Source organism: Symphalangus syndactylus, chromosome 6 (assembly GCF_028878055.3).
Source record: "Symphalangus syndactylus isolate Jambi chromosome 6, NHGRI_mSymSyn1-v2.1_pri, whole genome shotgun sequence".
NCBI classification, from domain to species: Eukaryota; Metazoa; Chordata; class Mammalia; order Primates; family Hylobatidae; genus Symphalangus; species Symphalangus syndactylus.
The window spans coordinates 57,116,389-57,140,301 of NC_072428.2; the positions used below are offsets into that span (position 1 = coordinate 57,116,389).

Here is a 23,913-nt window from a genome sequence, read left to right on the forward strand (position 1 = left end):
GCGAGTCTCCTGCCTCAGTCTCCCAGGTAGCCGGGATTACAGGTGCACACCACCACACCCAGGTAACTTTTGTATTTTTAATAGAGACAGGGTTTCACCATGCTGGCCAGGCTGGTCTCGAATGCTGATCTCAAGTGATCCGCCCACCTCAGCCTTCCAACGTGCTAGGATTACAGGTGTGAGCCACTGCATCCGGCCAACCAATCTTATAGCTTTTTTTTTTTTTTTTTTTTTTTGAGACGGAGTCTTGCTGTGTCGCCCAGGCTGGAGTGCAGGGGCACTATCTTGGCTCACTGCAAGCTCCACCTCCCGGGTTCACACCATTCTCCTGCCTCAGACTCCCAAGTAGGTGGGACTACAGGCGCCCGCCACCACACCCGGCTAATTTTTTGTATTTTTAGTAGAGACGGGGTTTCACTGTGTTATCCAGGATGGTCTCAATCTCCTGACCTCGTGATCTGCATGCCTCCACCTCCCAGAGTGCTGGGATTGCAGGCATGAACCACTGCGCCTGGCCCCAATCTTTAACTTTTAAATGATATATTTAGATCATTTACATTTAAGGTAATTGTTGATATGGTAGTGGTTACATGTGCCATTTTATTTTGTTTGTTTCTTTCATTTTTTGTTCTTTTTTATTGCCTATTTGTAGTTTACTTGAAGAATTTGTAGGGTTTCATCTTGACTTATATATGTATTATTTTAAAGTATATTGTGTGAGGCCAGGAGTTTGAGACCAGCCTGGGCAATATAACAAGACCTCTACCCTTTTGTAGAGACCATTTTTTGGTCTCTACAAAAAAATTTAAAAATTAGCTAGGAATGGTGGCATGTTCCTGTAGTCCTAGGTACTTGGGAGGGAACAGGAGGATTGCTTGAGCCCAGAAGTTTGAGGTTGCAGTGAGCTGTGATTACACCACTGCACTCCAGCATGGGCTACAGAGTGACAGCCTATCTCAAAAAAAAAAAACCAAACCCAAAACAATAAAAAAAAAATACTGTGTCGCTTATCACATTTGACCTTTTCACTGCAAATTACTCTATATTTGAAATAATTTTATCTTTCTAGTAAAAAAGGGAGATTTCACCATATCTAATGTTACTTAATATAATACTTAATGTTACTTAATGTTAATATAATACTTAATGTTACTGGCTCAGAGACTTTGCCAAAGGATAGAAATAATTCATAAAACAGATAGCTCCTAATCTCTTCCCAAAGGAACTAACTCCATTTATACCAGAGCATGGAGAAGTTCAAGACTAAGGGCATTCTCAAGAACAGTGAAGGAAGTGGTGAAAGGCAACCAGAAGGAGATTCATGGATGTAATGAACATATAGTCTAGACTGCAGACAGTTTATAGGGAAGAAGCAGATAATATAAAAGCTGGGAAGAGCCTTCATGAGGTTAGAAGAAATATCAAAAGTGAACCCCAGAAACTATTCCTTCAAAGGAGCCAAAATTCGAATTACAGAGTAATGTATGCTCCAAAGCTTTCTTGAAAACAACAGAGCAATCAGCCAGCAGTTAATAGAGTTTAACAGCTGGGTGTGGTCAAGGAAAGAACAGAAAAAAGCCAAACTAATACCACTGTCATCCCAAAGTAACTGTAAGTATACCCAGAGCAGTGCCTCCGTGAGGAGTAATATCAGATGCTTAGATGAAGGAGCATGGGCTGGAGAGGGAATAAAAAGACTTCACTAAAATAACTGATCCCATCACTAAACAAATAACTATGCAAATAACAATAACAAATCCCTGGTGAGGGGAGACCAGTACCCAGGTACTGCATGGTCATCCCTCAGTATCCATGGAAGATTGCTTCCAGGACCCTGTTGATACTCAAATCTGTGGATGTTCCAGTCTTTTATAAAATATGGTATAGTATTTATGAAACCTATACACACCCTCCTGTATACTTTAAATCATCTCTAGATTACCTATAATACCTAATACAATGTAAATGCTATGTAGCTGTTATACTATATTGTTTCTGTATTTGTATTATTTTTTACTGTTGTATTATTATTTTTGTTGTCTTTTTCCTAAATATTTTTGATCGATGGTTGCTTGAATCTGAAGATGTAGAAGTTACAGATACGGAGGGCTGTATGTATATTATCTAAAATGTCCAATTTGTTATCTAACAAAGACATAAGGAGGCAGGTAAAGAAACAGGAAAATATTACCCATACATTAGAAAAACAAACAAACGACAGAAACTATAAGAGCATCCAGATGTCAGACTTAACTGACAAGTACTTTGAGGTAGCCATTACAAATATGTTCACAGAACTAAAGAAAAACATGATTATAGAAGTAAAAGAGGCTATGAGGACAATATTACATCAAATAAAGATCAATAAGGAGATAGAAATTAGTTTTTAAAAAGAGCCAAAAAGAAAATCTGGAGGTTAAAAGTAAAGTCACTGAACTAAAAAATGCACGAGAGGGGTTCACATGTAGATCTGAACTGGCAGAAGAAAGAATTCGCAAATCTGAAAAATGATCAATAGAGGTTACGTGAGCTAAAGAACAAAGAGAAGAAAGAATGAAGAAAAATTAACAGAGCTTCAGAGAAATGTGGGACATTAAATACACCAACATACATATAATGGAAGTACCAGAGGTGGGAAGAGAGAAAAGAAAAGAAATATTCAAAGAAATAATGGCTGAAAACTTTCCAAATTTATTGAAAAGCAATAACAGATATGTTTAAGAAGCTCAACAAATTACAAATAAGATAAACACAAAGATCATAAACAGACACATCTCAGTAAAAATGCTGAAATTCAAAGACAAAAAGAAAATCTTGAACATAGCAAGAGAAAAACAACATATCACTTACAAGGAAATTGCAATAAAGTTACCTAAGAGCTGACTTCCCAGTGGAAACAATGAAGCCAGCAGGCAGTTGGATAACACATTTGAAGTGCAAAAAAAAAAAAAAAAAAAAAAACCCACCAACGAAGAATCCTATATCCAGCAAGGCTAGCTTTCAAAAATGAAGACTTTACCAAATAAACAAAATCTGCAAGAATGTGTTGCTAGCAGACCCACCTTACAAGAGACACTAAAAGAAGTTCTATGAATAGAAAGAATAAGGAAAAAGACAGTGATGTCTGCTCTTGACACTTCTATTCAATATATACCAGAGGTTCAAGTCAGAGAAAATGGGCAAAAAAAAAAAAAAAAAAAAAAAGCATCCAGATTGAACCAGAAGAAACTCTACCCCATTTACAGATGACATGATCCTTTATATTATTTTTAAAAAAAAAAAGCATCCAGATTGAAACAGAAGAAACTCTACCGCTATTTGCAGATGACATGATCCTTTATATTATTAAAAAAAAAATTAAGGAATCCACTAAAAGATATTAGAACTAATAAATGAGACATGAGTTTGGAAGGGTTGCAGGATACAAAGTCAACGCACAAAAATCTATAAGTTAGCAATATACAATCTAAAAAGTGAAATTAACAATTCCATTTATAATAGCACCAAAAGAACAAAATAGGAATAAATTTAACAAAAGAAATACAAAATGTATACTCTGAAAACTACAAAACATTGAAAGAAATTAAAGATCTAAATAAATAGGAAAGCATACCATGCTCACAGATCAGAAGATTTAACATTGTTAAGATGACAGTGCTCCTTAAATTAATCTATAGATTCAATGCAACCTATATCAGAATCTCAGCTGACTTCTTTGTAGAAATTGACAAGCTAACTCCAAAATTCATGTGGAATTTGATAGCCATATGGATAGCCAATATGGATAGCCAAAACAATCTTTAAAAAAAAAGAAGTAAAAATCACAGGCGGGAGCCCCATCATGGTGGCTCCCGCCTGTAATTCCAGCACTTTGTAGGGCTGAGGCAGGTGGACCACCTGAGGTCAGGAGTTCGAGACCAGACTGGCCAACATGGTGAAACCCTGTCTCTACTAAAAATAGAAAAATTAACTGGCCATGGTGGTACGTGGCTGTAATCCCAGCTACTCAGGAGGCTGAGGCAGGAGAATCACTTATACCTGAGAGGCAGAGGTTGCAGTGAGCTGAGATTGCACCACTGCACTCTAACCTGGGTGACAGAGCAAGACTCGGTCTCAAAAAAAAAAAGGAAGAAGGAGAGGACTCAAATGCTTCCTGATTTCAAAATTTACTACAAACCAATGGTAATCAAAACAGTATGGTACTGGCATAAGACATATAGATCAATGGAACAGAATTGAAAGTCCAGAAATAAAACCATACAACTATGGTCAACTGCTTTTTGACAAAGATGCCAAGATCATTCAATGGGAGAAAAATAGTCTTTTTAACAAATTCTTTTGGGACAAATGAATAGATACGTGCAAAGGAATGAAGTGAGACCCTTACATCACACTGTATACAAAATTAACTCAAATGAATCAAACATTTACACTTAGAGGTAAAACTATCAAACTCTTAGAAAAAAACTTAGGGTAAATCTCTAACATACTGGATTTGGCAAAGGATTCTTGGATATAACAATAAAAGCATGAGCAACAAAAAGAAAATAGAAAAGTTAGATATCAAAAACTGCTGTATTTAATTTAATTAATTTATTTATTTGAGATGGAGTCTTGCTCTGTCACCCAGGCTAGAGTGTAGTGGCACGGTCTTGGCTCACTGCAACTTACGCCTCCTGGGTTCAAGCAGTTCTCCTGCTTCAGCCTCCCGAGTAGCTGGGATTACAGGCATGCACCATCACGCTGGGCTAATTTTTTTTTTTTTTTTTGTAGAGATGGGTTTTCACCATGTTGGCCAAGCTGGTCTCAAACTCCTGACTTAAGTGATCCACCTACCTTGGCCTCCCAAAGTGCTGGGATTACAGGCAGGAGCCACTGCGTCCAGCTAACTGCTGTGCTTTAAAAGATACCATCAAGAAAGTAAAAAGACAATTCAGAGAATGGGAAATAATACTTGCAAATTACATATCCGAAGCAACTGTACCATTTTACATTCCCACCAGCAGATATACTGTACCATTTTACATTCCCACCACCAGAAATAAAACCATACATGTACATGTAAAATGGTACATATATATTATATATATAAACTCATATATCTGTACCATTTTACATATATATATATTTTATATATATATATAAACTCTTATAACTCAATGGTAAATAGACATATAACCCAGTTTTCAAATGGGTGAAGGATCTGAATAGCCATTTCTTCAGGGAAAATGTATAAAAGATACAATAAGCACATGAAAACATACTAAACATCATTAGTTATCAGGTAAGTACACATCAGAATCACAGTGAAATATACTTTACACAAAGCAGACTGCCTAGAATCAATGTAAGAGAATAACAAGTGTTGGCATGGATGTAGAGAAACAGGAACCCTCATACACTGCTAGTGGGAATGTAAAATGGTACCGTTGCTTTGGAAAACACGTCAGTTTATCAAACAATTAAATTAAACAAAGAATTAACATATGATCCTGAGACTCCACTCCTAGGTATATACACAAGAGAACTGAATACCAAAAAACTTGCATACACATATTTTCAGCAGCATTCGTAATAGCCAATAGGTGAAACAATCCAAATTCATATCAGTGGACAAACAGATAAACAAAATGTGAATTTTAATTGGCCATAAAAAGAATGAAGTACTAATACATGCTACGAGATGGATGAACCTCAAAAAGATTACATTAAGTTCAAGAAGCTAGTTACAGAAGACCACGTATTATATGATTTCTTTCATATCAAAGTCCAAAGTACAGAAATCTACAGACAGAAAATAATTAGTGGTTACTTGGGGCTGGGGGTAGGAAACTGAATGAATGGGTGCAAGGAGTATTAGATCATATTATGGGGTTTCCTTTTGAAGTGAAGTGCTCTAAAATCAATTGTTATGATGGCTGAACATATCTGTGAATATATTAAATAACATTACATTGTACATTTTAAATGTGTTCATTGAATGCTTAGTCAATTATATTTTGATAAAGCTCTTTAAGAAAAAAAAATTCGGCCGGGCGCGGTGGCTCACGCCTATAATCCCAACACTTTGGTAGGCCAAGGCAGGAGAATCACTTGAGGCCAGGTGTTCGACACTAGTCTGGGCAACATGGCAAGACCCCAACTCTACAAAAAAATTTTTTTAAATTAGCCAGGTATGGTGGCATATGCTTGTAGTCTCAGCTGAGGCTAAGGTGGCAGAATTGCCTGATGTACTTAAGCCTGGGCAACAGAGCGAGACCTTGTCTCTAAATAAATAAATAAAATTTAAATATAAAAAATATTCCAGGGCATTAAAAAAACTTTCAGAATTCTTTCTTGGAAATACACATAATGCTCAAAGAAAAACCTGGCAAACACTGCACACAAAAATGAAAATTACAGACTCAAATCACATTTGGTTATCAATATATTGTATTGTCTAACCTCATACCAGTTTAAATTCCAAAAGACTTAAATATAAAAATTGTAAACTGTGATGGAAAATCTGGAAGCATTAAAGACCACACTGATAAATTCAACTACATATAAACAAATAGTGTTTTGCACAGAAAACCCCATAAAGTCAAAAGACAAACTGGAAAAAAATCTGCAAATTATGAAATGCACAGAATGCCAATTATCTGGACAGTGTAAGAATTCCCAGAAATTGATCCAGTAGGAAAGTGGAAAGTGGATACAGATAACACACAAAAAGTGTATTACAAAGGGCACTAAAACATATAAATAGTTTCTCAAACTCACTCTCAATAAGAGAAATGAAAAATAAAAAAAATACTGAGATAACATCCACCCGCCCCTATCACATTGGCAAAAATCCAACTGCTTGAAAATATACTGGTGGGAAGGGGGCACTGTGAGGAAACTGGGACTCATGTACATTACTGGTAGGAAAATAAATCGAAAAGCCCGATAAGATGAAAACTTGGCAGTATCTGTCAAAACTGACATAGCAGTCATACTTCTGGAAATTTATCCTACAGATACACATGCAAAATGACACTATATAGGCTTGTTCACTGCGTTTTGTTTGAATTTTAAAAAAAGAAAGACTGGAAACAACCTTACAGGGGATTCATTACATAAATTACGATTCTGGCATACTTTGTAGAGTTTACAGGTTCAGTTCCAGACCACTGAAATAAAGCGAATATCACAACAGAGGAAGTCACACCAAAGTTTTGGTTTCCCAGTGCATATAAAAGTTATGTTTATATTATACTGCCATTTATTATGTGTGTAATTGTATTATGTCTAAAAACATACCTTAATTTAAAATAGTTCATTGCTAAAAAATGCTCATGATCACCAGAGCCTCCAGAGAGGTGTAATCTTTTTGCTGGTGGAGGGTCTTGTCTCAATGTTGATGGCAGTTGACTGGTCAGGTTGGTGGATACTGAAGGTTGGGGTGGTTACAGCATTTTCTTAAAGTAAGACAACAGTGAAGTTGGCTGCATGGATTGATTTTTCCTTCTGTGAAAGATTTCTTTGTAGCATGGAATGCTGTTTTACAACATTTTACCCACAGTAGAACTTCTTTGAAAATGGAAGTCAATCTTTTAAACTTGCCATTGCCTTCTCAACTAAGTTTATATAATACTCTAAATTGTTTGTTGTTATTTCAACAACATCCGCAGGACAGGGCACTATTACTTCATTAGAAGATTCCATCTCAAGAAACCACATTCGTTGCTCATCCTTGAGAAGCAACTCCTCATCTAGTCAAGTTTTGTCATAAGATAGTTATTTCTCTCACTGAAGACCTGAACCACTCAAAGTCATCCATAGAGGTTGGAATCCACTTCTTCCAAGCTCCTATTAATGTTGATATTTTGACCTCCTCCCATGAATCAAAAATGTTCTGAATGCATCTAGAACAGTGAATCCTTTCCAGAAGATTGACTTTGCCCAAATCCGTTAGAGAAATCATTATGGCAGCTGTAGCCTTACAAAATGCATTTTTTTTCTTTTTCTTTTTCTTTTTTTTTTGAGACATAGTCTGTCAGCCAGGCTGGAATGCAGTGACACAATCATAGTTCACTGCAGCCTCAACCTCCTGGCTCAAGCAGTCCTCCCACCTCAGCCTCCCAAGTAGCTGAAACTACAGGCATGAGCCACAGCATGCCTGGCTAATTTTTTTTTTTTAATTTTTTGTAGAGACAGGGTCTCACCATGTTGCCCAGACTGGTCTCAAACTCCTGGGCTCAAACAATCCACCTGCCACAACCTCCCAAAATGCTGGGACTGCAGGCATGAGCCACCACACCCAGCCTAAAATTTGTTTCTTAATAAGACCTGAAAGTTGAAATTATTCCTTGTTTCATGGGCTGCACATGGATGTTATGTTAGCAGGCATGAAAACAATATTAATCTTGTACATCTCCATCAGAGCTCTTGGGTGACTAGGTGCATTGTCAGTGGGTAGTAATATTTTGAAAGGAATCTTTTTTTTTTTTTTTTATGGGCAGTAGGTCTCAATAGTGGGCTTAAAACATTCAGTAAACCATGCTGTGAACAGATGTGGTGTCATCCAGGCTTTGTTGTTTCATTTATAGAACACAGGCAGAGTAGATTTAGCATCCTTTTTAAGGACCCTAGCATTTTGCGAATGGTAAATGAACATCAGCTTCAACTTAAACTCAGCAACTGCATTAGTCCCTAACAAGAGAGTCAGTCTGTTCTCTGAAGCTTTGAAGCCAGGCATTGACTTCTTTATCTATGAAAGTCCTAGATGGCATCTTCTTCCAATAATGAAAATCTGGTGTTTAGTATAGCCAACTTCATCAATGATCTTAGGTAGACCTACTGGATAACTTGCTGCAGCTTCTCCATCAGCACTTGCTGTTTTGTTTTGCACTTTCACATTCTGTAGGTGATTTCTTTCTTTAAACCTCATGAACCAACCTCTGCTAGCTTCCACCTTTTCTTCTGCAGATTCCTCACTCTCCTGGCCTTCATAGAAATGAAGTTTATTAAGTGGCCTAATTTCAATATCGTTGTGTCTTTGGAAACAAGCAAGCCCAAGGAGAGGGAGAGAGATGGGGGAATGTCCAGTTCGTGAAGCAGTCAGAGCACACACAACATTTATTGATTAAGTACATCATCTTACACGAGCATGGTTTATGGTGGCCCAAAACAATGATAATAGTAACATCAGAGATCACTGATCACCGATTAAAGTAACAGATATAATAATAAGAAAAAACTTTGAGTTATTGTGAGAATCATCAAGATGTGACACAGACATAATGTGAGTGCACACTGTTGGAAAAATGGTGCCTACAGACTTACTTGGCACCATGGGGTTGCCACAAACCTTCAGTTTTTAAAAAACACTTTGGGAGGCCAAGAAGGGCAGATCACCGGAGGTCAGGAGTTCAAGACCAGCCTGGCCAACATGATGAAACCCTGTCTCTACTAAAAATACAAAAATAAACCAGGTGTGTTGGTGGGTGCCTATAATCCCAGCTACTCGGGAGGCTGAGGCAGGGAGAATTGCTTGAACCCAGGAAGTGGAGGTTGCAGTGAACCAAGATTGTGCCACTGCACTCCAGCCTGGGTAACAGAGCGAGACTGCATCTCAAAAAAACAAAAAACAAAAACAAACAGACAAACAAAAAAACCCACTAGTACTAAGAAGCACAATAAAGCAAAGTGTAATAAAACAAGGTATACCTGTATCACTGTAGAATGAAGAAGCAATTTAATTTTATGTACTGACTATATTAAAAAGATCTCTAAGATACATTGTTAAAGGTGGGGGGAAAAGCAAGGTGCATGTGTTATGTTTTACAAGTGTGTAAAGAGGGGAGGTATAAGAATCCATATTTAAATTTTCTTGTATTTGTGGAGACTCTGACAATATATAAGAAACTAAGCTTTCCTTATCCACCATGATCAAGTGGGCTTCATCCCTGGGATGCAAGGCTGGTTCAACATACGCAAATCAATAAATGTAATCCAGCATATAAACAGAACCAAAGACAAAAACCACATGATTATCTCAATAGATGCAGAAAAGGCCTTTGACAAAATTCAACAACCCTTCATGCTAAAAACTCTCAATAAATTAGGTATTGATGGGACGTATCTCAAAATAATAAGAGCTATCTACGACAAACCCACAGCCAATATCATACTGAATGGGCAAAAACTGGAAGCATTCCCTCTGAAAACTGGCACAAGACAGGGATGCCCTCTCTCACCGCTCCTATTCAACATAGTGCTGGAAGTTCTGGCCAGAGCAATCAGGCAGGAGAAGGAAATAAAGGGTATTCAATTAGGAAAAGAGGAAGTCAAATTGTCCCTGTTTGCAGATGACATGATTGTATATCTAGAAAACCCCACTGTCTCAGCCCAAAATCTCCTTAAGCTGATTAGCAACTTCAGCAAAGTCTCAGGATACAAAATTAATGTACAAAAATCACAAGCATTCTTGTACACCAATAACAGACAAACAGAGAGCCAAATCATGAGTGAACTCCCATTCACAATTGCTTCAAAGAGAATAAAATACCTAGGAATCCAGCTTACAAGGGATGTGAAGGACCTCTTCAAGGAGAACTACAAACCACTGCTCAATGAAATAAAAGAGGATACAAACAAATGGAAGAACATTCCATGCTCATGGGTTGGAAGAATCAATATCGTGAAAATGGCCATACTGCCCAAGGTAATTTATAGATTCAATGCCATCCCCATCAAGCTACCAATGACTTTCTTCACAGAATTGGAAAAAACTACTTTAAAGTTCATATGGAACCAAAAAAGAGCCCGCATCGCCAAGTCAATCCTAAACCAAAAGAACAAAGCTGGAGGCATCACGCTACCTGACTTTAAACTATACTACAAGGCTACAGTAACCAAAACAGCATGGTACTGGTACCACAACAGACACATAGATCAATGGAACAGAACAGAGCCCTCAGAAATGATGCCGCATAGCTACAACTATCTGATCTTTGACAAACCTGACAAAAACAAGAAATGGGGAAAGGATTCTCTATTTAATAAATGGTGCTGGGAAAACTGGCTAGCCATATGTAGAAAGCTGCAACTGGATCCCTTCCTTACACCTTATACAAAAATTAATTCAAGATGGATTAAAGACTTATATGTTAGACCTAAAACCATTAAAATCCTACAAGAAAACCTAGGCAATACCATTCAGGTCATAGGCGTGGGCAAGGACTTCATGTCTAAAACACCAAAAGCAATGGCAACAAAAGCCAAAATCGACAAATGGGATCTCATTAAACTAAAGAGCTTCTGCACAGCAAAAGAAACTATCATCAGAGTGAACAGGCAACCTACACAATGGGAGAAAATTTTTGCAACCTACTCATCTGACAAAGGGCTAATATCCAGAATCTACAATGAACTCAAACAAATTTACAAGAAAAAAACAAACAACCCCATCAAAAAGTGGGCAGAGGACATGAACAGACACTTCTCAAAAGAAGACATTTATGCAGCCAAAAAACACATGAAGAAATGCTCCTCATCACTGGCCATCAGAGAAATGCAAATCAAAACCACAGTGAGATACCATCTCACACCAGTTAGAATGGCCATCATTAAAAAAGCAGGAAACAACAGGTGCTGGAGAGGATGTGGAGAAATAGGAACACTTTTACACTGTTGGTGGGACTGTAAACTAGTTCAACCATTGTGGAAGTCAGTGTGGCGATTCCTCAGGGATCTTGAACTAGAAATACCATTTGACCCAGCCATCCCATTACTGGGTATATACCCAAAGGACTATAAATCATGCTGCTATAAAGACACATGCACACGTATGTTTATTGCGGCACTATTCACAATAGCAAAGAGTTGGAACCAACCCAAATGTCCAACAACGATAGACTGGATTAAGAAAATGTGGCACATATACACCATGGAATACTATGCAGCCATAAAAAATGATGAGTTCGTGTCCTTTGTAGGGACATGGATGAAACTGGAAAACATCATTCTCAGTAAACTATCGCAAGGACAAAAAACCAAACACCGCATGTTCTCACTCATAGGTGGGAATTGAACAATGAGAACTCATGGACACAGGAAGGGGAACATCACACTCCGGGGACTGTTGTGGGGTGGGGGGAGGGGGGAGGGACAGCATTAGGAGATACACCTAATGCTAAATGACGAGTTAATGGGTGCAGGAAATCAACATGGCACATGGATACATATGTAACAAAACTGCACATTGTGCACATGTACCCTAAAACCCTAAAGTATAATAAAAAAAAAAAAAAAGAAAAAAAAAAAAAAAAAAGAAACTAAGCTTTCGTTAATGGCGAGGGAGAACTAGACAGGACAAGGAAAGAGGACAAGTTTTTCACTCTTAACTTTTTATACTGGTCAGTTTTTAATGAATGCTTTCTCTATTCAAAAAAATACAATATAGACCAGGTGCAGTGTCTCATGCCTATAATCTCAGTGCTTTGGGATGCTGAGATGGGAGAATTGCTTTAGCTCAGGAGTTCAAGGTTACAGTCATCATGCCACTGCACTTCAGCCTGGGTGACAGAGCAAGACGCTGTCTCTAATAAAAAAAATTAATAAACTGGCTGGGTTTGGTGGCTCATGCCTGTAATCCCAGATCTTTGGGAGGCCAAGGCAGGGGGACTGCTTGAAGCCAGGGTTCAAGATCACCCTGGACTATAAAGCAAGACCCTATTTCTACAAAAATAGTAAAATTAGCTGAGTGTGGTGGCATATGCTTGTAGTCCCAGCTACTCTGAAGTTTGGGGCAAGAGGATTGCTTGAGCCTAGGAGTTCAAGGCTGCAGTGATCCATGATCACACCTTTACACTCTACCCTGGGTGACACAGCAAGACCTTGCCTAAAATTAATTAATATAGTATAATGTAATAATTGATTCACAAATAAAAATGCCACTGATACAGACCTTAGAAACTGGAACCTTGCAGAAATAGGAAGTGTCTAGGGTGGGATAAGTGACAGACTTCTCTGACAAACCCCTGCTTTAGGCACTGAGTGCTCACAGAGTCGGGGTAAGGGGTTGGGGAGCAGCCTGAGGTCCTCACAGCTTGCCTCACTTGGTGGTGGAGTCACTGCCTCACAAGCCAGGGCAAGGGCTATCAGTACTTCAGTATACTCAGTGGTACTGTGCCCAAGGTAGAGCTTTGTCCACAAACTGGGGACTGGGCAGAATAAGAGAGCTCTCACATCCATACTGCTCTTGCCCAGAACTTAGCCTTAGCAGTAGGTAGCTGAGGGCAGGATGATATAATCTGAAGTCTCGTTTCTCCTGAGAAGAAAACCTTTCAACTGGGAGCTGGCGGAGAAGGAATCTTGAGTTCTTCTTCACTGCAGCCATCTGGAATGGAATGTCTCCCTTGCTGAGCTACTAGTGGGGAAGGAGGAAATGCTCTTGGTTTAAATACCACAGATCTTGCCTTGCTCAATGAATTTTTTGAGATTTTCTTGAGTAGATGTTTTTTCATTTACTATTTGCCCTTGGCACCATTTCCGGAGCCTTTCAATGGTGGTTGTTTTATAATTTTTACCGGTTTCACTGGGTTAAGGGGCCAGCAGAGCTCATGCCGCCATGCCAGATATCAATATTTGGAATGGCTTTAAGTACATTGGAATTACTTTCTTTTTAAGGGACTGTAGAATTCTCCGATGCAACTATCTGAGCCTGCTACTTATTGGCAAAGGGGTACAGCTCCTGAAATTTTTATCTGTGGAAATTTGTCTATTTACATTTTTTCTCTTTTCTGGGGTCAATATTGATAAGTAGTAATTTCCTAGAAAATTACCTATTTGATCCAGATTTTAACTTATTTGCATATAATTGAGCAAAGTCATTTTATGATTATCTTAATTTTTTCTCTGTGTGGTTATTTCTTTAGAAGCTTCTTTTTATATGTGCTTTAAGAATTAATTAATTCTGGCCGGGTCTGGTGGCTCACACCTGTAATCCCTTTGGGAGGCCAAGGCTGGTGGGTCACTTGAGGTCAGGAGTTCAAAAACAGCCTGGCCAACATGGTGAAACCCTGTCTCTGCTAAAAATACAAAAAAATTAGCCGGGCATGATGGCAGGCACCTGTAATCCCACCTACTCGGGAGGCTGAGGCAGGAGAATCACTTAAACCCAGGAGGTGCAGGTTGCAGTGAGCTGAGATTGCACCACTGTACTCCAGCCTGGAGACAGAGTGTGACTCCATCTCAAAATAATAATATAATAATAATAATAACTGTAATTCACTAATGAAATAAATGCTAGAAATTATTCCCCCCACAAACCTCAGTGCTTAAGATTTATTATAATCAGAATCTTAAAATTTCCATAATAATTATTTACTGAATTTTTACTGTTCATTATGAACTTTACAGTTGTGATTTATTTAATCTTAACAACAGCCTTATGAGGTATATACTAATAGAATCATTATTTTATGAATGAGGAGACTGAGTCACAGAGATTATGTAGCTTGTCTAATTATATACTTAGATGTCATAATTTTAACAACTTTGTTGGCTACAAGAAATTTAAAATTATTTAAGGCTATTAAATAAATTGATCTGTTTGCTTCCTAATGTCTTAACCTAAATCACCATCTCAAAAAGTAATATAATTCTTAGTTGTCTATAACAACATATTTTATCTCATGAATTATTTCAGTGAAGATAGTAGTGAGGAAAGAGTGTTACCAAAAATTTCCTTCCTTAGCTACCAATTTAAATTTATAGTTGGTGTAGGAAATTTTCTTTTAACCCTTTTCTCATTTACCCCGAGAATACTTGCTGGTGGTGCTTGCAGCTGTAGTGTTTACCCCAAGATAACTTTGCCAGGAAATATCTTGCTTTGATTATTATTTTTGCATTGCTCTAGTATATTGACTTTGGAAACAAAAGACATTATTCTATTTATAGCATTCTGTTTTTAGTAGTGGTATTTCCGTTTACAAAATATAGTAATTCTCAATTGCTGAAAATGTCAAATCCTAGAAGCTAGCATTCCTATGTGTGATGTTAACATAGTTCTCAAAAACAGTTTTTATATTTTATTTTCATATTGAAAATCACTCAGATTTGTTTCAGCCTCAAAGAGCATGTTTATATAAAATTAAATGAATGCAGGCAGCAAGCTACACTTTTTTTTTCTAAATGGGAAAAGGGTTAAAAGAATGTTTATGTTTGGAAAGTCAATGTAACAATTATGGCGTTATAAAGAAAAATTTAGAAAATGTAAAAAAAAAAAACCATAACATCACCACCCTAGCAGTTTAATTTTATTTTTGCCTATCACCTTCAAGTTCTTGTCCACACACATTTTTTGTGTAGGTAGAATAATAATGTATCTTTTTTTGTATCCTGTATTTGACAAAGTGAGCTATTACAAATTATTTTAAAAGAAGGCAGTTAAAAAATTCAAACAAAAAATGTTCTTTGTCTTTATATTTTTCAACAGCTTTTATGTAAGTTTAAGGAGTTGTGCGAATACTTTGGCAAAGTTGGGGATACATAAAAGCACATTACCTTTTGTTTCTGACCTCTTATGCTAGTCCTTTCATCCTAAGTATTTGTATGGAAAGGATTATTTGCCTGTAAAGTCAAGTCTAGTGGATAATTTGGTTTGAAAGCTCTTATATAACACAATCATAGACAAAAGATTTGTTTTTCTTTATGAACTTTGTTAATGCAGTGTTTTAGTTGCATTTCTGAAATGAGAAATAAACTAAGAAAGATGGGAATTTGAGGAATAAAAGTTTAGAGTTTCATCAGTATTAAAAAAAAACTTCTCTTTAGACAAGACTGACTAAATGTGTGTGACTACTGCCCTCTTGGGTTGGTATAAGGGACATGTATTTAAAAATAATTTGTGCTGAGATTTATCTTTCTTCTTTCAAAGGTGTTAAAATCATCACACAACAGGTTCAACCAAGTAAAATCTTACCCAAACCAGTGACAGCAACTCTACCCACCAGTAGCAATTCCCCTATTATGGTGGTTAGCAGTAATGGTGCAATTATGACAACTAAACTGGTAACCACTCCTACTGGTAAGTTCTCTTGAGCATCAGTTCATTTATTCATCATACATTCATCAAACAGTTTCTCTGTACCAGCAATATGCTTGACACTTGGGATATAGAGATTAATGAGACAGTTTTTCAAAGAGGCCTTTCTTGATTCTCATACCCCTACTGCCCTGACGTTAACTTTCTTTTGTTATTATTTCTGATGATCCTTTGTTCTTTTCCTTTATAGCACTTCCCATAATTTCTTACGTATCTAGTTGTATATTGATTTGTTTGATATTGTTCCTTTTATTGGACCATAAGCTCTATGAGGGTAAGGGACCATATCCTTTTTATTTACAACATATATAGAGCTAGTCTATAAGTAGGTGCTCAGTCAGGATTTGCTGAATGAATTAAAACAGTCCCAACCCACAAGGATTTCACTCTGATGAAGTTGAGAAGAGTATATTTTACATTACAGTTTAGTAAGCGTTACTGAGATTGAGGGAAGCACAGAATGGTATTGTGCCCTGATAGGCAAGCAACCAGCATATGCTGGAGGAAGTGACAATGTTGAACATTTTGGATAGTAACACTATCTAAAATGTGACCTTGAGCAGATTACTTAATCTCTCTAAATCTTTTTCTTTGTTTATTTGTTTTTGTTTTTTTCCTTGTTTGTTTGTTTATTTATTTATTTATTTATTTATTTATTTTTTTTGAGACAGAGTCTCGCTCTGTCGCCCGGGCTGGAGTGCAGTGGCGCAATCTCGGCTCACTGCAAGCTCCGCCTCCCGGGTTCACGCCATTCTCCTGCCTCAGCCTCCGAGTAGCTGGGACTACAGGCGCCCGCCACCGCGCCCGGCTAATTTTTTGTATTTTTTAGTAGAGACGGGGTTTCACCGTGGTCTCGATCTCCTGACCTCGTGATCCGCCCGCCTCGGCCTCCCAAAGTGCTGGGATTACAAGCGTGAGCCACCGCGCCCGGCTTTCCTTGTTTATTTAAATGGGATAATAATACCTATGCCATAACGTTATTGTAAGTACTAAATGAAATCAGGTATGTAGAAAGTCCCCAGCATAGTGCTCAATAGTTGTCACTATTAATATTATAATTAGCCATTACTGTTATTTTTAAATGTATGACTCTTTAACCAAACTTTTTGAGGATGGCTAGTATTTAGATGACAGAATTTAAATAGTGTAAAATGATACCTGTCTCAAGCTTATAAGCTGTCATTTATTGGCCAGTGTGTAAAGGTCTTTACAAACATTGCACTTCATCTCCTTTAGGCTTTATTATCTCCATTTTCAGCAACTTGCCCAAGGTCATGTAGCCAAAAAGAGGCAGAACTGGGGATTGAACCAGTTTGACTCCAAAACCTGTGCTTTCTTTTGTTTTTTAAATTGCAGTAAAATATATATAACATTAAATTTACCATTTTCAAATATATAGTTCATTGGCATTAAGTACATTCACAATAACCATCAACACCATCTATCTCCAAAACGTTTTCATCTTCTGAAACTGAAACTCTGTGCTCATTCAACAATAATGCTTCATTTCCCCACTTTCTCCAGTCCCTGGCATCACCATTCTACCTTCTGTCTCTATGCAAAGCCTGTGCTTTTAAACACTATTATTCTTTAGTATTAACTTTATCATACTTCCCCTAAGCTTTTCTAAGTAGGTAACAGTGTTATGCATGTATGATTCTTCATGTTATGGAAAAGTAGTGAAAAATAATATTTTGTCTATTTATGTGTCTGTGTTATAATAAGTGTTTCTTTTTTTAACAAAAACTTAATTTGAAATTTTTTCAGATGTAATTTGCCGAATTCAAACTATGTATCCATATAGCATATTTACTTTGCACTAGTTTTGTGGGGGTTTTTTTTCATTCAGATGTATGCTTATAACCAATTTAATTCTACTTATTGTTCCTCCCATTCTCCCTTTTTGAATGGTTGTATTTTTAAAAGGTGAATAACTTGGTAAAAGCATTTTTTTGTGGGGGAGGAGGCAATTATTGAAAATGGCTATCAAAGTGGTCCTTGAATTTGATTATCATGAAAGATTTCTTCAAGTGAAGATGATGTTATCTTAGTCATTTTTTTTTCATTCTCCCTAAGGCTATTGATGCTTAATTTAGGAATAGCCTTTCTGAGTTACTGGATTTGTAAGAAACGACAATTTTTTTTTTTTTTTTTTTGAGACGGAGTCTTGCTCTATCGCCCAGGCTGGAGTGCAGTGGCGCAATCTCGGCTCACTGCAAGCTCCGCCTCCCGGGTTCATGCCATTCTCCTGCCTCAGCCTCTCCGAGTAGCTGGGACTACAGGCCCCCGCCACCACTCCCGGCTAATTTTTTTTTGTATTTTTAGTAGAGACGGGGTTTCACTGTGGTCTCGATCTCCTGACCTCGTGATCCACCCGCCTCGGCCTCCCAAAGTGCTGGGATTACAAGTGTGAGCCACCGCGCCCGGCCCGTGTAGTTAGCTTTTAATTCCTGTTTGGAGAAAAGAAAAAAGTGTTAGAAATAGTGGGGAAGGGTATAAAATCTTTTGAGACACTTGAAGAAAAATAGTCTAACAGGTTTAAAGTTGAGGAAATAGGTAAATAGAGAAAATTTTAGGCTAAAGAGAAATATTCCTGGCAACCCTAGGCAGCTTTAACTTTAATCTTTACTAAAATGATAGAATAACCAACCCTTTAAAAGGTGGACGTATATTTAGAGGGTAGCAGAGTACAAAGCAATGAAAGTTTGTAAAACTTTAAACAAACAATACTGCCTTATTTGCTCAATGCCAACATTGGGTTTGGCACTAAGACAGCATAAAACAGATGCAGAGACCTTAAAATCTATGACAGAAATATCTAAAATACTCTGGCAGGAAAGATGATTAAATTTGTTTCTTTTGGCATAAAACTAGTAGAAGAAGGGTAGTGGAAGAAGGGAACAGAGTTAACTCTACTTTTTCTTGGGTTAGTAATTTGATGCAACACATCACAAAATTTTATGTGTAAAATTAATTTAAATTGACTTGGCTGTAGTACTTTCTATATGTGTTGAAAACTGGCTATAAAATTATAAATTAATTTCTTGACACCTTGAAATTCCATTTTCAAGTTATAGCAATGTAGATTATATTGAATTACAGTTAAACTGTATTAATTATCATTCTTCTGTAAGCAATGACAAGTTTTTCTTTTGGCTTTTCCCTTTCTATAGGCACACAAGCAACCTATACCCGGCCAACAGTGAGCCCATCCATTGGTCGGATGGCTGCAACCCCTGGAGCTGCAACCTATGTGAAAACTACGAGTGGTAGCATCATTACAGTAGTACCCAAATCATTAGCTACCTTGGGGGGCAAGATAATTAGCAGTAATATAGTTTCTGGTAGGTATATCTGAAATATGTTAAAGGTATAGGTGGCCTTTATTGAGAGAAAAAAAAAAACTTACTTCATTGAAGGATTATATTTGATCTCAATTTTTTGCTTAGAAATCTAAAGCTTTGTTTTAGTCCTTATGTTTCATGATTAAATAAAGTTTTTAGTTTTAATATTCAGTATTCACATATAAAGCTTTTGATATTTTTAAAATGGAAAGAACCTTTAGTTGCTTTTAGTCAGAGTGGAAAGATTGTAGTTTAAATTTGCATAGAGATTTTTCATTTGCAAAGTATTCTCCTATTTGTCAACCTATTCAGACCGCATAACAACTCTGAGGTGGTTGCTATTGTGCTGAATTTACAAATGAAGATAGATTTGGGTTTAGAGAGATCAAATTGACCTGTCCAAGACCAATTAGAGTTAGAAAGTGGAAGAACTATTATTTGTTCTGAATATGTTTTAGGGAACATATCTCGTAATTTCAATTACTGATGTCACTTTAGTTTATTAAAAATAAAAATATTTGAATACTTTATTTGCCTTTTGCCATTTATATTAACTTTGCCTTTCAGAAATATTTTACTTTAACAGTGAAAGCCAACCATCTGCCTATTTATTGGTATATTGAAACCATACCTGGTTTTTATTGGCTCATTAATCTCTGCAGTTCTTGGGTTGTAGACCCTAATGTGGAATGTTAAGATGGCATCTGTTTTCATCGATTATTATTTTTAATTAAAATGATGTAAATAATCTCTGATTAAGCAAGACTGTAGACTTTAATTGTCTACCATTTTTGTAGACAAGTCATATTTTATATGCCCCAGGTGAGTTGTTCTAACATTTTAAAGTCAAGGGATTGAAGTTCCTGGCGGTAATTTGATGTTGCTGATAACTCAGGGAGTTAAAAAAAAGCAAAGCAGAGCATGATATTGGCATAAAGTGTTATATTTAAAGCTGTTAATTTGGGCTCTACTTTTAAGTGTAAGTGAGAAAATCCAATGTTTGCCAGACTGAGGAGGGTGAGACCAATAGGGAAAGAATCATCGTACTCCAGCTTTTAAGAGGATACTTTAAATAACACAGTTAAATTATAATTTATTACTTGACAATATCTTTACATAGTATAAAGCACTTACTCAAACATTTGTCAAAAAGGGATCGTGTATTCCATTGGTAGGTAGTTTTTTATGACCTTAAGGATTTTTCTTTACTTATACATGAATTTATAGTTTCATATAGCTTGAAGGAATGTTTAGATGTCATGAGTCCTCTATTTTCAGACCTAATTCATAATATAGCTGCTTTGTACCTGGTTAGAGCAATACAAGCAAGCACATTTTCCTAAAAGCAGAGATGTCATTTGAAATTTATATATCTTATACATGTATAATGTGTTATCCATCTTTGTATTGAATTATAAAACCATTCATGGTTAGTTGCTACTTCAAGTGCATGAGTGTACATGAGTAGAGACTTTTCCAGCACTATAGGATATACTTGGCATACAGTTTAAACAACTTTATTCATTGCGTGGTGCTCATTATATCTCTATCTCTGCTTCACTGACACTTTTATTCCAAAGAACTTTTCTTCTTCTGGTTGCTCTAAACTGATCCTTATGTTACATCTCACTATTCTTTATAAAGACAATTTTCTTATTTTATAATATTATTGTTGATCCATGATACTGGGATTATAGGTTAGTTTTAAAATCTTTCATTGCCTATTTATAGTAAACTGATAAGCCTGGTTGAATGAATTTATACAGTTTTCTGTCTTCATCCATGAGCAGATGCTTTTCCTAGGGTCCCATCTTCCCCAAACAAAAAAGAAGTACTTTCCTTTTTTTTTTTAAGACAGAGTCTCACTCTGTTGCCCAGGCTAGGGTGCAGTGGCATGATTGGCTCGTTACAGCGTCAGCCTCCTGGGCTCAAGCAATCCTGATACCTCAGCCTTCCAGGTAGCTAAGACTACAGGCCCACATCACCATGCTTGGCTAATTTTTGTATTTTTTCTAGAGACAGGGTTTTGCCATGTTACCCAGGCTGGTCTCAAACTCCTGAGCTCAAGCGATCTGCCCACCTTGGCCACCCAAAGTGCTGGGATTACAGGCATGAGCCACCGTGCCTGGCTCTTTTCTTAAAATACACTCAAACATCTAGCTATAAGACTAGAAGGCTTAAAAAAAGATACTTTCCCTCTCATTGTGGGGGAGTTTGGAAACTATAGCAAGATTCAAAGAAAATTAAAAACCTATGATTTTTACTATCCATAGGACTGTGTTAAAATTTAGGTATATTTCTTTTTATTCATTTTTCTATTCATTTGTTTGTATAAAGTGTTTGTGTGTGTGTGTGCGTATATATATATATATATATATTTTTAATTAGGATCTAATATAGTCAGATTTTATCCCTGTTTCCTATAATAATGTTATTTTTCCATGCTAGTAAATGTAGTTTGACACCCCCCCCCCATATTTAACTTTTTTTTTTTTTTTTTTTTTTTTTGAGACAGAGTCTCGCTGTCGCCCAGGCCGGAGTGCAGTGGCACGATCTCGGCTCACTGCAAGCTCTGCCTCCCAGGTCCACGCCATTCTCCTGCCTCAGCCTCCCGAGTAGCTGGGACTACAGGCGCCCACCACCTCGCCTGGCTAATTTTTTTGTATTTTTAGTAGAGACGGGGTTTCACCGTGTTAGCCAGGATGGTCTCGATCTCCTGACCTCGTGATCCACCCGCCTTGGCCTCCCAAAGTGCTGGGATTACAAGCGTGACCCACCGCGCCCGGCCTTATTTAACTATTTTCTTATTGTAGCAAGTTTTAGGTTGCTTATAGGCTGTCTTTGTGTGTGTGTGTGTGTGTGTGTGTGCGTGTGTGTGTGTGTGTGTGTCATTATAAATAATTCTATGACGAACATTATTATACATAAATTATTTTGTGGAACTCTTACTTCCTCTGTATAAATATCCTAGAATGCAAGTTAATGCTTCCAAAGTACTTTCTAGAAGATCACTTTGTTCTTTTTATTAGAACAAGCAATTAAATGGAAGCCATGACTATCTTTATAGTTGATTCATATCTTTTTTTTTTTTTTTTTTGAGGCGGAGTCCTGCTGTGTCACCTAGGCTGGAATGTAGTGGCGTGATCTCTGCTCACTGCAACCCCCGCCTCCCAGGTTCAAGCAATTCTTCTGCCTCGGCCTCCTGAGTAGCTGGGATTACAGGCACCCGCCACCACTCTCAGCTAATTTTTGTATTTTTAGTAGAGATGGGGTTTCACCATGTTGGCCAGGATGATCTCAAACTCCTGACCTCAGGTGATCCACCTGCCTCAGGCTCCCAAAGTGCTGGTATTATAGGCGTCAGTTACTGCGCCTGGCCAATTCATATTTTATAGAGTCAAATATTTATTTACATGTGTACACGTTAGATTATCAGATTTGTAAGTTTTTTTGTGAGCTTTGTTGAGGGTTAGATGAATAATTATATTGGATTCTTCAGAGTTGAACTCACTACCTTGATTCTGAGGACATTATGAGAACCTGTGACAATAGCAAAACTTTAATTCTCCTAATCTTTAGTACAGTGTCCAGGAAAGGAGCTATTGTTTTTGCACTTTTTCATTCGCTCATTCTTTGAGGAAAGCAACATAAAACATTACCTAAGAGACCAAGATTGTCAGGTGATTTTAGAATCTGTAAATAGAATAGTAAAATCTGAGCCAATAAATTTGTGTTCTTCTTTAAGCCTACCTATTATAATGCCCAGACTTTTACAGGGATCTTTTTAAAAAATAAGAATGCCTGGAATGCATCAATATCATAGTTCATTATTATCTACATGGGATTTACAGTTATTTGCACCCATTATATCTCGATTGTTTTATAAGTGAAGATTATATAGGTGGGTCCTTCTGATATGCTACGAGCCAGATACTCTGCTGTGTGTTGTGATACGGAGGAATATATACATGAGTTTTATTATCTGCCTTGAAGAATGCTAAACAGGTGAACTTGTATAATTCTGCTGTAACATGGGAACAGCAGTCTACTGTGGAAGCATAGAGGGTGACGTTTTTTTAATGAGTAATACTTCTTCAATATAATGTATTTATCCTCTGATACAGAAACATGTTCACTAGGATTTCAGAAATTTATAATTGATCATTCTATCAATTATAAATTATATTCTATTTTAATATAATGTTAGACTTGCTTTTCCTTATGCTATTCCTTTTTCTTCTATTTTCTGACATTTGCCCCCCCACCACATTTTGTTAAACTTGTGGACTTGGTTTGCAACTAGCATATAAATTGAAAAACCTCTGTAATGGAAGAGATTAGACATTTTAGTAGGTAAAAATATAATTCATTTGTTAAGCAAGTTTTGTCAAAAAGTGGTCCTTGTACTTTGGTATAAAGTCAAAAGCATAGTAAATCATGTCAAAAGAGGTCTGTATGAAACCATGTCAAAAAAGGTCTATAGAGTTAATCACA

The 23,913-nt window shown here is 37.0% G+C and overlaps 1 protein-coding gene across 28 annotated transcripts in view; it reads left to right on the plus strand.

Annotated features, from left to right (window-relative positions):
* The window catches only part of EMSY (EMSY transcriptional repressor, BRCA2 interacting), a 110,429-nt gene that overhangs the window by 54,798 nt on the left and 31,718 nt on the right, over positions 1 to 23,913 (plus strand). For all 28 annotated transcript variants that reach the window (XM_055282988.2, XM_055282994.2, XM_055282998.2 and 25 more), the window contains 2 exons: positions 15,908 to 16,057; positions 19,249 to 19,419. In XM_055282988.2, the coding sequence (XP_055138963.1) occupies positions 15,908 to 16,057; positions 19,249 to 19,419 (321 nt within the window). The remainder of the gene's footprint in view (positions 1 to 15,907; positions 16,058 to 19,248; positions 19,420 to 23,913) is intronic.